The sequence below is a fragment of the Oncorhynchus kisutch genome, linkage group LG17, assembly GCF_002021735.2.
Source record: "Oncorhynchus kisutch isolate 150728-3 linkage group LG17, Okis_V2, whole genome shotgun sequence".
NCBI lineage: Eukaryota > Metazoa > Chordata > Actinopteri > Salmoniformes > Salmonidae > Oncorhynchus > Oncorhynchus kisutch.
In genome coordinates, this window is record NC_034190.2 from 20,150,252 (window position 1) to 20,168,239 (window position 17,988).

General features: G+C 42.9%; 1 protein-coding gene across 1 annotated transcript; it reads left to right on the forward strand.

Annotated features, from left to right (window-relative positions):
- The first annotated feature begins 2,962 nt into the window (after nucleotides 1-2,962).
- LOC109907291 (protein FAM8A1) lies at nucleotides 2,963-11,431 on the forward strand. Its single transcript, XM_020505177.2, has 5 exons — nucleotides 2,963-3,486; nucleotides 3,964-4,084; nucleotides 4,227-4,350; nucleotides 8,817-8,956; nucleotides 9,314-11,431. The coding sequence occupies exons 1-5, from the start codon at nucleotides 3,069-3,071 to the stop codon at nucleotides 9,456-9,458; spliced, it is 948 nt and encodes a 315-aa protein (XP_020360766.1). The 5' UTR covers nucleotides 2,963-3,068; the 3' UTR covers nucleotides 9,459-11,431.
- Nucleotides 11,432-17,988: the final 6,557 nt, after the last annotated feature.

Consider the following 17,988-nt stretch of genomic DNA (forward strand, 5'->3'; position numbering starts at 1 on the left):
GTTCAGGGTGATGAGCTGTGTTGCTTTTACGCCAAACATAACATTTTGCATTGTTGCCAAAAAGTTCAATTTTGGTTTCATCTGACCAGAGCACCTTCTTCCACATGTTTGGTGTGTCTCCCAGGTGGCTTGTGGGAAACTTTAAATGACACTTTTTATGGATATCTTTAAGAAATGGCTTTCTTCTTGCCACTCTTCCATAAAGGCCAGATTTGTGCAATATACGACTGATTGTTGTCCTATGGACAGAGTCTCCCACCTCAGCTGTAGATCTCTGCAGTTCATCCAGAGTGATCATGGGCCTCTTGGCTGCATCTCTGATCAGTCTTCTCCTTGTATGAGCTGAAAGTTTAGAGGGACGGCCAGGTCTTGGTAGATTTGCAGTGGTCTGATACTCCTTCCATTTCAATATTATCGCTTGCACAGTGCTCCTTGGGATGTTTAAAGCTTGGGAAATCTTTTTGTATCCAAATCCGGCTTTAAACTTCTTCACAACAGTATCTCGGACCTGCCTGGTGTGTTCCTTGTTCTTCATGATGCTCTCTGCGCTTTTAACGGACCTCTGAGACTATCACAGTGCAGGTGCATTTATACGGAGACTTGATTACACACAGGTGGATTGTATTTATCATCATTAGTCATTTAGGTCAACATTGGATCATTCAGAGATCCTCACTGAACTTCTGGAGAGAGTTTGCTGCACTGAAAGTAAAGGGGCTGAATAATTTTGCACGCCCAATTTTTCAGTTTTTGATTTGTTAAAAAAGTTTGAAATATCCAATAAATGTCGTTCCACTTCATGATTGTGTCCCACTTGTTGTTGATTCTTCACAAAAAAATACAGTTTTATATCTTTATGTTTGAAGCCTGAAATGTGGCAAAAGGTCGCAAAGTTCAAGGGGGCCGAATACTTTCGCAAGGCACTGTATATGCCCCAAAAAAGTACACATGTTTCCTGATCTTTCTTATATCTCTCAGATACGGGACAGACACTTCAGAACAAAGTTAATTTTGATGTTTAGGGGGGGCTGACTATCTGTTGTTCCATGTAGTGAATCTCTTATTCAATACATTTGTATGGGCTAATAGCAGTAAGGCCCAAATTTTTTCTATATATTTCTGGGATACTTCAAGGGGTCTTAAAATGCCAAATCAAATAGCTAAATTGTCCTTGGTATGACCTTAAAACAATTCCATATAGCATAGTATAACACCCCATCCCTGGGCTTAGATCTTTATGGGTTAATATTCTGTATTATATCATATTTCGCAACAGCTAATCGGGATCCTACAAAATACCAAAACAATACCAATACCTAGTGGTAGCCTAATTGCCATTAGAACGTAGTGTAATTCCATCTATATCTCATGCTATTATGTATCTTAGAAAAACATAAACTACAGAACATATAGGCCTAGGTATCGACGGTAAATTATCTTGGTCTGATAGTTACAGTATGGGTTAACTTTTAAAGATGGAAATATGTCAAGAGCTTGGCTGAAGCTAAAGCAGTTGGAAAACTGCTCAATTCTAAAAATCGAAAGTTTTACCAAATGTATGAAAAACACTGCTGCTCCCTTGTGGTACATGTCTGCCATGCTTGCATGTACAGTGTAGTGCCTATTTAGAGAGCAATAGTAATGGCGTCTTTTTGTAGGCACTAACAGAGGCTAACAGCTATGGCTCGTTGGCCAAAGCCTATAGGGAAATGTAAGAAATCGAAGATAAGGTCTGTAATAAACACAGGCTTAGGAGATCTTATAGATTTTGTTCTATGAGATAATCTTCATCAGCTAATGTCACTTTGTGTGAATTTTGAAGCATTTATGTAATAAAACAATAGCGCACAAAGCAGCAGATGTAGCTCATTTCCAGGTTTTAGGACTTCAAACTGGTTCTCTCTAACTGGGAATACTAGTTTGTTGTTAATCAATAACATTATAGGACTAGGCCTATTCACTTGACATGAAAAAGTTACATTATATGTTCAGTACCAGTCAAAAGTTTGGACACACCTACTAATTCAAGGGTTTTTCTTTATTTTTACTATTTTTTACATTGTAGAATAATAGCGAAGACATCAAAACTATGAAATAACACATGGAATCATGTAGAAACAAAAAAAGTGTGAAACGAATCCAAACATATTTTATATTTGAGATTCTTCAAAGTAGCCACCCTTTGCTTTGATGACAGCTTAGCACACTCTTGGAATTCTCTCAACCAGATTCTGTATATCAATTAAAAAAATGATTTTATTTATAGTTTTTTAAAAACATCAGCCGATATCACGAAGTGCTATACAGAAAGCCAGCCTAAAACCCCAAACACTAATGGAGAAAATAGTACAAATAAAGAAAAATCCTTGGATGAGTTGATGTGTCCAAACTTTTGACTGGTACTGTATATCAATCAAATCAAATGTATTTATTTAGCTTTTTTTTATATCAGCCGATGTCACAAATTGCTATACAGAAACCCAGCCTAAAACCCCAAACAGTAAGCAATATATCTACTTATAGCCTAATGATATAACCTCAAAATGGAGGTCTAGTCAACGGCTACTGATATAACCTAATAACTCATTAATATTCTCACTGACATAATGACACGAATAATGAATAAATTGGGAATCTAGATTTGAAGTGAGTTCCTCGAAATAATACTACGTCATATTTGGTTTGAACGTTACTGAAATCCTTTGTGACTGTCCCTTTAACCTGACATGAACAAGAGTACATGGTCAAAACCACTATTGTTCTAGGGGTGTAATCGGATTGTAATTGGTGTAATGACCCAATAATAAGATTATATGTTTATTTAGATTGAATGTAAAGTTGAATGAAAACCCGATTATTAACTATTTTATATAATTTACATCTAATGCATTTGCAAACTGGATAGATTTGTGGAATCATTGTTCCGGGTATCCCTGTTTTCTGTACCTAACATGGAACCTTCCAACTCAGAGTAAACTAGGATGAGTAACTGTAGCAGGAGATTAGCTGCTGGGGAAAGACATTTGACGTTTTAAGGGATTTAAGTGAGATCTAAAAGGGATTTAACCATGGCCACAGCCAGTACTACAGAGAATGGGCCGACTTCGCGTTCCGAGGAGAGCCAAGAAGCGCAAACAAATGTCAACGCCACAACTGAATACTGCGCAAAGTTACAGGAATGGATGTGGCAGTACTACTGGGGCTATGCAAATTGGCAAAGCTGGATGACTCTGACTACGTTTCCTTTTCCCCCGTGCAATTTTCCCGTAGCTGGAAACTATCAAGCACCGACTGGAACTCCATGGCCCGCTGGACAACCAACTTTAGATGCCCGATATGGGTACAACTATCCGGGAATAGGGTACCCCTTTCCATTCCCTGCGCCCCCGACTACGGGGTTTCAGACAGGGCAGCAGATGACAGCTGGGACACTGCCACATGATGCAAGGCCAGTGCAACAACAGAACGGAAACGCACCTCAAGCAGGTACACTGCAATTCTATGATGACAATCGCTCTATAGGTTTACGTTCACTGACTGACGCTGGGCGTAGCAGGTTGTTTTTGTGTCATCATGTTGCAACGAACTAGTTCAATCAAATACATCTAGACCTACTCGGGTCAAACAAACAAAGACACCGTTCCTTTATTTGTTCATTACTAGAATTAGTTGCTTGTACAGGATCACATGTGCAGCTTCTTGAGCAAACAGCTGATGTGTACCTACCTACTCATGCATATCTTTACAATCTGCAGAGGCCTTGTTGATCTGAATAGAACACATTTTAAGTCAGCACTCGAGACCACCTGACCTATGGCAAGTCAGCTATGCATTGACTTAATTGGCTGAACAAAGTTAAATGGATTGGTCAGGGGTTTAAAGTAGGTCTGCTCACATTCTCTCTAAATTAGTTCAACATAATCTACCTGGGTACAATATCTGAAGTTGTCTTCTCCCCCTCAGGTCGGGAATACACCATCCCTTCTCCCCTCCACAGATTCCTAGCAGAGACGGTGGATTTCTTTATTTTATTTTGTGTCAAGGCAACCATCATCCTGTGGATTATGCACCTTAGTGGCATGAAGTGAGTCAATCAGTGTAGCCTTTTATCATTTCCATGCCCATGGAGGAGGAGAAAAATTACAAGGAAATAACATTAATTAACATTTATTTTCAGCATCATCATAGGCCATGATTATTCTATTGTATTCCACTCTACTCTACAGGGACATCACTAAGTTCATCACCCACTTCATAGTTGAGGAGATAGATGAGAACACGTCTATGGAGGACCTGCAGAAGATGATGGCAGTAGCTCTGGTCTACAGGGTGCTGGTCTGTTTCTATGAGGTGGGTATTTCTATGAGGTACGGTATCTCTGGTGTACATGGTGCTGGTCTTTATCTATGAGGTGGGTATTTCTATGAGGTACAGTATCTATGAGGTACAGTATCTCAGGTCTACAGGGTGCTGGTCTGTTTCTGTGAGGTGTGTGTTTCTATGAGATACAGTATCTATGAGGTACAGTGTCTATGAGGTACGGTATCTCAGGTCTACAGGGTGCTGGTCTTTTTCTATGAGGTGGGTATTTCTATGAGGTACAGTATCTGGTCAACAGGGTGCTAGTCTGTTTCTATGAGGTGGGTATTTCTATGAGGTACGGTATCTCTGGTCTACAGGGTGCTAGTCTGTTTCTATGAGGTGGGTATTTCTATGAGGTACGGTATCTCTGGTCTACAGGGTGCTAGTCTGTTTCTATGAGGTGGGTGTTTCTATGAGGTGGGTATTTCTATGAGGTACAGTATCTCGTGTCAACAGGGTGCTGGTCTTTTTCTATGAGGTGGGTATTTCTATGAGGTACAGTATCTCTGGTCAACAGGGTGCTAGTCTGTTTCTATTAGGTGGGTGTTTCTATGAGGTGGGTATTTCTATGAAGTACAGTATCTCTGGTCAACAGGGTGCTAGACTGTTTCTATGAGGTGGGTATTTCTATGAGGTACAGTATCTCTGGTCAACAGGGTGCTAGTCTGTTTCTATTAGGTGGGTGTTTCTATGAGGTGGGTATTTCTATGAAGTACAGTATCTCTGGTCAACAGGGTGCTGGTCTGTTTCTATGAGGTGGGTATTTCTATGAAGTACAGTATCTCTGGTCAACAGGGTGCTAGACTGTTTCTATGAGGTGGGTATTTCTATGAGGTACAGTATCCATGAGGTACAGTATCTGGTCAACAGGGTGCTGGTCTGATTCTATAAGGTGGGTATTTCTATGAGGTACAGTATCTGAGGTACAGTATCTCAGGTCTACAGGGTGCTGGTCTGTTTCTGTGAGGTGTGTGTTTCTATGAGATACAGTATCTATGAGGTACAGTGTCTATGAGGTACGGTATCTCAGGTCTACAGGGTGCTGGTCTTTTTCTATGAGGTGGGTATTTCTATGAGGTACAGTATCTGGTCAACAGGGTGCTAGTCTGTTTCTATGAGGTGGGTATTTCTATGAGGTACGGTATCTCTGGTCAACAGGGTGCTAGACTGTTTCTATGAGGTGGGAATTTATATGAGGTACAGTATCCATGAGGTACAGTATCTCTGGTGAACAGGGTGCTGGTCTGATTCTATGAGGTGTGTATTTCTACGAGGTACAGTATCTCTGGTGTACAGGGTGCTGGTCTGTTTCTATGAGGTACAGTATCTATGAGGTACAGTATCTATGAGGTATAGTATCTATGAGGTACAGGGAGCTGGTCTATTTCTATGAGGTACAGTATCTGTGAGGTACAGTATCTGTGAGGTACAGTACCTGTGAGGTACAGTATCTCTGGTGTACAGGGTGCTGGTCTGTTTCTATGAGGTGGGTTTCATCCAATTTGTTGAGTAGGGTATTGGAGGCTATTTTGTAAATGACATCGCCAAAGTCGAGGATTGGTAGGATGGTCAGTTTTACAAGGGTATGTTTGGCAGCATGAGTTAAGGATGCTTTGTTGCGAAATAGGAAGCCAATTCTAGATTTAACTTTGGATTGGAGATGTTTGATATGGGTCTGGAAGGAGAGTTTACAGTCTAACCAGACACCTAAGTATTTGTAGTTGTCCACGTATTCTAAGTCAGAGCCGTCCAGAGTAGTGATGTTGGACAGGCGGGTAGGTGCAGGTAGCGATCGGTTGAAGAGCATGCATTTAGTTTTACTTGTATTTAAGAGCAATTGGAGGCCACGGAAGGAGAGTTGTATGGCATTGAAACTTGCCTGTAGGGTTGTTAACACAGTGTCCAAAGAAGGGCCAGAAGTATACAGAATGGTGTCGTCTGTGTAGAGGTGGATCAGAGACTCACCAGCAGCAAGAGCGACCTCATTGATGTATACAGAGAAGAGAGTCGGTCCAAGAATTGAACCCTGTGGCACCCCCATAGAGACTGCCAGAGGTCCGGACAGCAGACCCTCCGATTTGACACACTGAACTCTATCAGAGAAGTAGTTGGTGAACCAGGCGAGGCAATCATTTGAGAAACCAAGGCTGTCGAGTCTGCCGATGAGGATGTGGTGATTGACAGAGTCGAAAGCCTTGGCCAGATCAATGAATACGGCTGCACAGTAATGTACCTGTGAGGTACAGTACCTATGAGGTACAGTATCTCTGGTGTACAGGGTGCTGGTCTGTTTCTCTGAGGTGGGTATTTCTGTGAGGTACAGTATCTGTGAGGTACAGTATCTGTGAGGTACAGGGAGCTGGTCTGTTTCTATGAGGTGGGTATTTCTGTGAGGTACAGTATCTGTGAGGTACAGTATCTGTGAGGTACAGGGAGCTGGTCTGTTTCTATGAGGTGGGTATTTCTATGAGATACAGTATCTCTGGTGTACAGGGTGCTGGTCTGTTTCTATGAGGTGGGTATTTCTATGAGATACAGTATCTCTGGTGTACAGGGTGCTGGTCTGTTTCTATGAGGTGGGTATTTCTATGAGATACAGTATCTCTGGTGTACAGGGTGCTGGTCTGTTTCTATGAGGTGGGTATTTCTATGAGATACAGTATCTCTGGTGTACAGGGTGCTGGTCTGTTTCTATGAGGTGGGTATTTCTATGAGATACAGTATCTCTGGTGTACAGGGTGCTGGTCTGTTTCTATGAGGTGGGTATTTCTATGAGATACAGTATCTCTGGTGTACAGGGTGCTGGTCTGTTTCTATGAGGTGGGTATTTCTATGAGATACAGTATCTCTGGTGTACAGGGTGCTGGTCTGTTTCTATGAGGTGGGTATTTCTATGAGATACAGTATCTCTGGTGTACAGGGTGCTGGTCTGTTTCTATGAGGTGGGTATTTCTATGAGATACAGTATCTCTGGTGTACAGGGTGCTGGTCTGTTTCTATGAGGTGGGTATTTCTATGAGATACAGTATCTCTGGTGTACAGGGTGCTGGTCTGTTTCTATGAGGTGGGTATTTCTATGAGATACAGTATCTCTGGTGTACAGGGTGCTGGTCTGTTTCTATGAGGTGGGTATTTCTATGAGATACAGTATCTCTGGTGTACAGGGTGCTGGTCTGTTTCTATGAGGTGGGTATTTCTATGAGATACAGTATCTCTGGTGTACAGGGTGCTGGTCTGTTTCTATGAGGTGGGTATTTCTATGAGATACAGTATCTCTGGTGTACAGGGTGCTGGTCTGTTTCTATGAGGTGGGTATTTCTATGAGATACAGTATCTCTGGTGTACAGGGTGCTGGTCTGTTTCTATGAGGTGGGTATTTCTATGAGATACAGTATCTCTGGTGTACAGGGTGCTGGTCTGTTTCTATGAGGTGGGTATTTCTATGAGATACAGTATCTCTGGTGTACAGGGTGCTGGTCTGTTTCTATGAGGTGGGTATTTCTATGAGATACAGTATCTCTGGTGTACAGGGTGCTGGTCTGTTTCTATGAGGTGGGTATTTCTGTGAGGTACAGTATCTTTATTTATTTATTTTATTTAACCTTTATTTAACCAGGTCGGCAAGTTGAGAACACCTTTATTTAACCAGGTAGGCTAGTTGAGAACACCTTTATTTAACCAGGTAGGCAAGTTGAGAACAAGTTCTCATTTACAATTGCGACCTGGCCAAGATAAAGCAAAGCAGTTCGACAGATACAACGACACAGAGTTACACATGGAGTAAAACAAACATACAGTATAAACAAGTCTATATACAATGTGAGCAAATGAGGTGAGAAGGGAGGTAAAGGCAAAAAAGGCCAGTATCTGGTGAACAGGGTGCTGGTCTGATTCTATGAGGTGTGTATTTCTACGAGGTACAGTATCTCTGGTGTACAGGGTGCTGGTCTGTTTCTATGAGGTACGGTATCTATGAGGTACGGTATCTATGAGGTACAGTATCTATGAGGTATAGTATCTATGAGGTACAGGGTGCTGGTCTGTTTCTCTGAGGTGGGTATTTCTGTGAGGTACAGTATCTGTGAGGTACATGGAGCTGGTCTGTTTCTCTGAGGTGGGTATTTCTGTGAGGTACAGTATCTGTGAGGTACATGGAGCTGGTCTGTTTCTATGAGGTGGGTATTTGAGTATTGATCTTTTGTCAGTCTGAGATTAGGCTATAGTTTCCAGTGAGAACAATCGTGCAGTCTCAGTGTAGCTACCTGAGAAGGTTAAGGCTAGTATGTGTTTAGTACTAGGCTAAGGCTAGTACTAAACACATTAATCATGTCCTACCACAGTTAATGACTCATGGTGATATGTGGGGATTGCATCAGCATTGATCTTTATGAAGAATATTTGATATTTGACATGATATATTTCCACTGTCACTCTGACCTTCCTCCTCCTCACAGATCATCTGTATCTGGGGGGCGGGCGGTGCCACCCCAGGGAAGTTCCTCCTTGGTCTGCGGGTCGTGACATGTAACAGTTCAGTCCTGGTCCGACCTAACCGGGTACTGGTGGTACCGGCATCTAACGTCACCCTGTCAGCGTAAGTCACTGGTTGCGTGTGACACATCTTGTTTAGTTCTGTTAAAAACAGATGAAAATAGGACTGCATTTACGTATGCAAATGTGTGACCATGATAACTTGACTGTGAGCATTGAATATGAAACCCACACAAATGCTCACTGGAGCATGAGTGCTTGTAAGTTCAGTAGCTATGTAGTATGCTATGAAGATGTGAAGCATACCTCTGAAATGGAGAAAAGCATTCTTTGAAAATGGGGATTTAACCCTTGTTTTCTACTTTTTCCACTGATCTTAACCTGGTATTGCATGTTTAGGTTATTGCTATGTAATTAATATTGTCAAGTCCTAACTTCAATCTTTTCTCCCTCCTCCCAGTTCCACGGTGCGGGCGTTGAACAAGAACTTCTCCATTGCCTTCCTGTTCCCCGTCTTCATTATCCTCCTCTTCTTCCAACACAACAGGACTGTCTATGACGTTGTAGCTGGTACCATCGTGGTGCAGCGCAGAGGGGCCAGATAAAATACCCTATAGTTGATCTGAACAGGGTCCTGTTCAGTAGGGAAACACCATAGCATAACACTTTGCAACACAAAATGTAAATCAGTGTTCTTATTGGACATGTTCAGGTACCTTCCTGTTTCATTAAGTATGAAAACATTTCTCTCTATTGAACACAACAGACCTTGGGCTTCTAGAACTGAACCGAAGGCCTGTAATACAAAACTAGGCCTCAGACTGAAACCCACTCAGGACAGATTGGAGTTTGTTACAACGTTATAAAGAAGTCTCATGGGGAGGCCGCAGAACAGAATGGTTGTTTTATCGTCTTCATTCATAAAGTATGGTTACTAAACCTTTCCCTAGTTACCACATAGAATTTGACAGCTGAATATTTCAATGGAATGTTAGAGAAGTTGTATTAATGTATGTGATGTTTATATGCAGACTGACTCGTATATGGATATAGGGCTTTTTCCAGGTCAAGATGAACGTTTTTTTTTATTTTTACCTTTATTTAACTAGGCAAGTCAGTTAAGAACAAATTCTTATTTTCAATGACTGCCTAGGAACAGTGGGTTAATTGCCTGTTCAGGGGCAGAATGACAGATTTGTACCTTGTCAGCTCGGGGGTTTGAACTTGCAACCTTCCGGTTACTAGTCCAGCTCTACCCACTAGGCTACCCTGCAACCCCATGTGACGGTGGCCATTCCGCATTGTCTAAATGGAACTAAAAACTGTTACTTGGGTCTTTTTTAATTTACTGAACTCCTCTGAATTTTGCCTTGAGGCTGTCTGTCTTTCTGGGCCACATTTTCAGCAGCAGGTTTGCATTCTACTGTCTAGTTCTTTTTTCACCAGAGCCAGACTCAGACATTTGTCATTCTGATCCAAATCACAGATTAGAATCTGGACATTCCAGACTCTTCCTCACAAATAGGAGGTTGGCTGGTTGTGTGTGTGTGTGTGTGTGTGTGTGTGTGTGTGCAGGAATGCACACCTCTGCTATGTCAGGACTCACAAACCATGACTCAGGGTAGTCTATTTGACAATTCATCCCTTACACAGGCTAACCTTAAATGCACGAGTGTAAATTACCACCCTGAGTTTTCAATGTAATTCTTTACACTACTGTACACACTACACTTTATGTACATCTCTCAGACAGCATGCACACACGGTACATGTTATAGTTCAGCATATGAATACAGGTCCAGGACTTCTATTTTGTTATAGTAAATGTATCATGGGTCTATTAATATATGGCTTTTTAATATGTGGCTTTATTGTGTCTGTTAGTTTCATGCTTAATCACCACCACCACCACCACACTGTAGTGAAACACTCAAAACAGTTACAATGTTTAACCACAGGGGGGAGGTAGAAAACTAAACAGCATATATCACTTTTGACTTCATGCAAGGCTTCCTCTCGTCTTCCAAGCTCATTATACCACATTTGAGGATTAACCCCAGTGTTTAACCCAAAAGGCTCTGACTTTTCTATTTTCATCTACACAGGCCAGCATCAATGTTTCTCTGCATCCGTGTTCCGGTGGACCTGCTCTAACCTGGAGCCAAGGCAAGGCCCTGGGTCCTTTTCATTTACATAACAATGGCCAATTGTGGACTTTAACACTGTGTGACAAAGCAACAGTCCTGAATGATGCACATACTGTTGATTCTGCTCACCACAAGTCTTCAGTGTCACACTCCTGATGGAAGCACAATAACACTAGAGGTACATTAACATTAAACACTGACGACACCCTAGTGTGGGGGTAAGTTTCAGTGGAAAAGCACCATCAATTTCCTCTGCTCCCCCCCCCCCCCCCTCCTATTCTCCAGTAGTGCCCTGTAGGCCAGTATGTCCAGGGAAATTCCTGCTAATAAACTCCAGTTGGATGGAATGAATGACTAGAACAGTGTAGAGCGGGGTCGACTGAGGATACACTCACACTAGTCAACAATAAACAACCATGTTTTTCCATGGATTCCTTTCCACTTGAACTCAGTGACACACACACACTCAGTCACACACACTCATCACATGCTCTAAACTGTAGTAGTCAGTCATCAAATTCCTTTGCTGTCTTTTCTGGTGACTTGTCTGAGAGAAAGAAACAATGTACTGATTCTGTCTGTCTCTCTGTCTCTCTGTCTGTGTCTGTCTCTCTGTCTGTGTCTCTCTGTCTGTGACTCTCTGTCTGTGACTCTGTCTGTGACTCTGTCTGTGTCTCTCTGTCTGACTCTCTGTCTGTGTCTCTCTGTCTGACTCTCTGTCTGTGTCTCTCTGTCTGACTCTCTGTCTGTGTCTCTGTCTGACTCTCTGTCTGTGTCTCTCTGTCTGTGACTCTCTGTCTGACTATGTCTGACTCTCTGTCTGTCTCTCTGTCTGACTCTCTGTCTGTGTCTCTCTGTCTGACTCTGTCTGTGTCTCTCTGTCTGTGACTCTCTGTCTGACTATGTCTGACTCTGTCTGTGTCTCTCTGTATGTGACTCTCTGTCTGACTCTGTCTGACTCTCTGTCTGTGTCTCTCTGTCTGTGACTCTCTGTCTATGTCTGACTCTCTGTCTGTGTCTCTCTGTATGTGACTCTCTGTCTGACTCTCTGTCTGTGTCTCTCTGTCTGTGTCTCTCTGTCTGTGTCTCTCTCTGTGTCTCTCTGTCTGACTCTCTGTCTGTGTCTCTCTGTCTGACTCTCTGTCTGTGTCTCTCTGTCTGACTCTCTGTCTGTGTCTCTCTGTCTGACTCTCTGTCTGTGTCTCTCTGTCTGACTCTCTGTCTGTGTCTCTCTGTCTGACTCTCTGTCTGTGTCTCTCTGTCTGACTCGGTCTGTGTCTCTCTGTCTGTGTCTCTCTGTCTGACTATGTCTGACTCTCTGTCTGTGTCTCTCTGTATGTGACTCTGTCTGACTCTGTCTAGGTCTCTCTGTCTGACTCTCTGTCTGTGTCTCTCTCTATGTGACTCTGTCTGACTCTGTCTGACTCTCTGTCTGTGTCTCTCTGACTCTGTCTGTGTCTCTCTGTCTGTCTCTCTGTCTGATTCTCTGTCTGTGACTCTCTGTCTGACTATGTCTGACTCTCTGTCTGTGACTCTCTGTCTGTGTCTCTCTTTCTGACTCTCTGTCTGTGTCTCTCTTTCTGACTCTCTGTCTGTCTCTCTGTCTGACTCTCTGTCTGTGTCTCTCTGTCTGTCTCTCTCTGTCTGACTCGGTCTGTGTCTCTCTGTCTGACTCTCTGTCTGTGTCTCTCTGTCTGTGTCTCTCTGTCTGACTATGTCTGACTCTCTGTCTGTGTCTCTCTGTATGTGACTCTCTGTCTGACTCTCTGTCTGTGTCTCTCTTTCTGACTCTGTCTGTGTCTCTCTTTCTGACTCTGTCTGTGTCTCTCTTTCTGACTCTGTCTGTGTCTCTCTTTCTGACTCTGTCTGTGTCTCTCTTTCTGACTCTGTCTGTGTCTCTCTTTCTGACTCTGTCTGTGTCTCTCTTTCTGACTCTCTGTCTGTGTCTCTCTGTCTGTGTCTCTCTGTCTGTGTCTCTCTGTCTGTGACTCTGTCTGTGTCTCTCTGTCTTGCTCTGTCTCTCGCTCCGTCAATAACAGTAAACATTACACACACAAAAGTTCCAAAAGAATAAAGAGATAAAACGTCAGATTATGTCTATTTACAGTGTTGTAATGATGTGTCTCTGTCTCCCTTCCCCCCTCTTTGTCTCTCTCCCTCTCACTTCCTTTTGGCTGGCTGATGACACAGCAGGCTAATGCTGAATGGCTCGTTTTAACGATGATCATGTCATAACCAGCAGTGAGAGCATATGTGTTTTGATGTGCTGTACATTCTGTGACAGATGACATGCATACAGTACCTTCTATTTGAATAGATGGGTTACTGTACTGAAGACTCACAGTGGCTGTCTGGCTGGCTCTAACATTGATCTGGCAGGCACATGCCAACTGTCTGACTGTGTCTGTCCCTCCCTTCAACCTGGATGACACTCAAACTAACACAGCCTCTGTCCTGAAAATGCACTGGACTAAAACATGTGCAGTTGACTACACTGCAGGCATTCCTTCTCATCCTAGGACATCCTTTGCTCTCTGCTGAGTCAGGCCTTATGGTATTGGTCTTAGACCTGTGTTGTAGTGAAAATATTATTTAGGGTTTTGCCAACAGCCATGGGATAGTGTTAAGGTTATCCTAAACGTGGTGCACATTCACTATTTGCTCTATTATATCACAGCAAGAAGTTGTTGTTAGGTAGAAAATACACCACTTTATGATGAATAATATAGTTGATCATTTTTGTACTCATTAGAGGATTTTGTTCACTTAGAATGCTGAGCTAATTGAAATGTGTAAAATGATGTACAGTTGTAGTGAATGAATGTGCTGATATAGCCAATTAAGAGCTCTCGCTGGCAAACGAGGTGTTGAGGAAGGGGAAATAACGAGTCTACTAACGTGAAAATAGCAAGTATAAGGAGAGGTGGGAAGGAAGTTTGTCTGTTGGTTTCCATGAGATCGACCATTGTTTGTTCTAGTTGAATTTTGTTTTGGTCAAACTCTAGCTTTACTTTCCTTAAAGGGATAGTTAATCCAAATTATAAAACGAAATGTTGCTTTCCTTCCTGAGTAATTTTGTAATTTGGGTGAACTATCCATTTGAATCTTAACCTGCAATCATTCTGAACCACATAAATTAGGATTTCCGTGGGTGTTTTTGTCTCACTGCTTTTCAGTTAGAGACCATTGGCCTGCCTGCTCTCTCCATTTCTTTATAGATCTGTATAGCTGTATCACTTCCCTAAATAGCATCTCCATTCATTCTTATGCATTAGTAATCACTAGTCTCCACACATCATTATCTCTCTCTCTCCATGTGCACAAATGAAGCAAAAGCTATAAATCATCTTGGCTTGGCTTTCAGGGGCATTGTCGCTCTCTTTCTCTGTCTCTCTCTCTCTCTCTTCCTCACGGTCTCTCTACCCCTCTCTCTGTCAGTCCTCAAGCAGATGCTGGCATTGTGATACGTCCTTCAGTGCAAAGCCCAAAACTCAACTCTCTTTTCTCTGGGACTGAATGAGTGTAATGAAATATTTCCCCCAGTTGAAATATGTAGGTCAAGGAGGCAGCAGGGTGACAAGGACAGTATCAAGTGACTCGTGTGTGTGTGTGTGTGTGTGTGTTTGCGTGTGTGTGTATCCCACTAAGCTGGTGCTTTTGTCCATTGCATTCCTTTGCCAGCTGCGTTTAGCAAGGCTCAATGCATGTATCCACAATGTCTCACACAGAACATAAGCTAGAGAAATTGGATAGTTATATGAACATATTATAGCTTATTGTGCTAGCTATGTGTAAAGGGTTCACTGCTGTGATGAGGTATCTTACTAGCAAATTTGTTGCTGGGAGGAGAAAGTTGTCCTCTACGCCAAAGAACTGAGAGAGGCTTAGCAATAATTATGCCCAAGTGTATCTAATACAATGTGGAGAGAGGGGGCACAGAGAGGGAGAGTCAGAGAGAGGGAGACCGTGCTTGGAAATTCTTTCAGATCTCTCACCAGAGGGACTGGAGGCTATGGAATACCCAGCATAACTCGATTAAAATTCATAGAGTCTCACCAAAGCTCAAGAGCAGTTATTATACAAGAAGAGCCCAGTACAGTTCAGCAGCTTCTCTCTATGGGCTCTGGCGCAGACACACTATCTCTGTTCTCTCTGTTCTTCAATAGCTGTAATTGTTGTTCTGTCAGGAGAGAGGCAGACAGACACCATGGCATTTGCCCTCTTTTGTTCTGTTTGATATCTCTTTTAATGAGTCTCCTATGTACACCGATGCACAGCTTGTAATGTAGAAGTTTGAGTAATGAAACATTGGCGAGAGACTTTTCAATAAGGGCAACAAAGATGGCAAGTCACATGACAGTAATAAAAATGTTCTATAGACCCTTAGCAGACACTTTTATCCAAAGCAACTTACAGTGCAGTGATCACTGTGGGATTTGAACACACAACCATTGCGTTGTAAGGTAACACTGATCTTTACCTGAGTTGCTCCTGGAAGTCTGAACGTGTGAGCAAACAGCACTGTTGCTTTGTACTGTAACAACAGGCTTTCCAAACAGTACTGTTCCTCTGTACTGTAACAGCAGGCTTCCCAAACAGTACTGTTCCTCTGTACTGTAACAACAGGCTTCCCAAACAGTACTGTTCCTCTGTAATGTAACAACAGGCTTCCCAAACAGTACTGTTCCTCTGTACTGTAACAACAGGCTTCCCAAACAGTACTGTTCCTCTGTAATGTAACAACAGGCTTCCCAAACAGTACTGTTCCTCTGTACTGTAACAACAGGCTTCCCAAACAGTACTGTTCCTCTGTAATGTAACAACAGGCTTCCCAAACAGTACTGTTCCTCTGTACTGTAACAGCAGGCTTCCCAAACAGTACTGTTCCTCTGTAATGTAACAACAGGCTTCCCAATGTCTGGTGCCAGGCTAAGTGAGGTCAGAAGACCTGGCTGGCAGGTACATGTAGTCCTGTGTATGATCTCCTAATCTGTGCGTCTGTGTTTGCAGTCAGTGTACTGTACATCCGTCTCTCTTTACCTACCCGTTATTGGCCCAATGAGGACAACTATCAGGTCGGGTTAGAGGCCTACAGTAGCATGGATCCTGAAACGCCACAGCTGGGAAAATGCTCTCTGCAAATCGTCACGTCTGCCCAAAAGCTGCGTCAGGAGAGGTATTTCTGTAATTCTCTTGAAGCCCAGCAGGGGGCCTCATTCTTCATAACATGGCTGTCAACACTAGTCTAATATCCTCTTCATACTGTAGCATTGTCTTCTTCACTATAGTCATTAGTAGTAGTATGTTATGAGTTAGTAGAGTTATGGTGTTACATAATACTGAGATGAGAAAACAATGGTAGGAAAGTTGGTCATGTTGAACTCCTTCACCTCCCAGTCAGTATGTGACAGGCTTGTTTTATTCTGTCTGGTGTTAAAAAGGTTTATAAAGTTTATTCACCAGCCATTTATGACGTGCTGAAGGTGACACCAACTGTCTCCAGGAACCACTTGTGCTTGCTACAACACCAACTGTCTCCAGGAACCACTTGTGCTTGCTACAACACCAACTGTCTCCAGGAACCACTTGTGCTTGCTACAACACCAACTGTCTCCAGGAACCACTTGTGCTTGCTACAACACCAACTGTCTCCAGGAACCACTTGTGCTTGCTACAACACCAACTGTCTCCAGGAACCACTTGTGCTTGCTACAACACCAACTGTCTCCAGGAACCACTTGTGCTTGCTACAACACCAACTTGATGACATAAAAGAACGGACAAAACCTGCATTTTCAAGGGTAGAGCAGCAACCTAAGCAACTACAGGATCTTAATTTGATCACCGTGTTTCAGGAGAACTTTCTAGCAGATACCCATAGAATTTCAGTTATTGTGCTCATGCTAGTTATCAACTTCCTTCAAGCTGCACGCAGGGACATAAAAATAGTCTCCACGAGTTCATCTAACTGGGGAAGTAGATAAAAGGTCTCATTGCCAACATCCAAAAGTATCCCTTTAAGATCCAACAAATTACAGTTTTTCTCCCAGCGAAACAACATGTGCTATTTTACAGAGAAACCCCTAAAACCCCTCCTTTGAATGACTCATAGCCTGTTCCTCTCTCCTTAATGTTAAAGGCCTGTGAGAAGGCTGGTTGTGAAGGGGTGAAGAGGTGCACTGGTCTCAGATGAAGGGAGCAACAGTTGATTTTTGTGTTCTGCTGCGGTCATAAAATGGCAGAGTAAGATCGTTGAGTTTGCCATAGCTTGTCTGTCAGCTGTTTGAATAAGGCAGGGAATTCAGACTCTCTCGGGTCCGCACGCAACCAACTCCATTATACTGCCTCTATCTCATAACTCTGCTTTGGGCTGGCTGGCTGCATTCCTATTGACTACAGCTGGGAGGGATCGTAGGGCAGTCTGTCTGTCTGTAATACATGTCTGTCTTTCTGACTTGCTGTCTTTGTGTTTGTCTAGCCCTTCAGTATGCCTATCTTTCGCAGCTGACAGAGAAAGTGTGAGAGAGTAGCCAAGAGGGAGGCAAAAATATTATAGGAACAGAGCATCTTAAAAAGTATACCAAACCGAAAGAGAGACTTTGGAAACCAAATGTCCACAAAAACCATAAAAGCTAGAATGTCATATTGCAGGAATATGGAACGAGGCAATGTACACTACATGACCAAAAGTATGCGGACACCTGCTAGTCGAAAAATCATGGACATTACTATGGAGTTGGTCCCCCCCTTTGCTGCTATAACAGCCTCCACTCTTCTGGGAATATCTTCACTAGATGTTGGAACATTGCTGTGGAGACTTACTTCCATTCAGCCACAAGAGCATTAGTGAGTTCAGGCACTGATGTTGGGCGGTTAGGTCTGGCTCGCAGTCGGTGTTCCAGTTCTTCCCAAAGGTGTTTGATGGGGTTGAGGTCAGGGCTCTGTGCATTCTAGTCAAGTTCTTCCACACCGATCTCGACAAACCATT

What these genes read in the sequence shown, in the direction of transcription:
- LOC109907291 (XM_020505177.2), top strand. Translation starts at nt 3,069, where the DNA reads ATGGCCACAGCCAGTACTACAGAGAATGGGCCGACTTCGCGTTCCGAG. An exon ending in CGGAAACGCACCTCAAGCAG is followed by an intron (nt 3,487 to 3,963) that starts GTACACTGCAAT and finishes TCTCCCCCTCAG; the next exon opens with GTCGGGAATACACCATCCCT. An exon ending in ATGCACCTTAGTGGCATGAA is followed by an intron (nt 4,085 to 4,226) that starts GTGAGTCAATCA and finishes TCTACTCTACAG; the next exon opens with GGACATCACTAAGTTCATCA.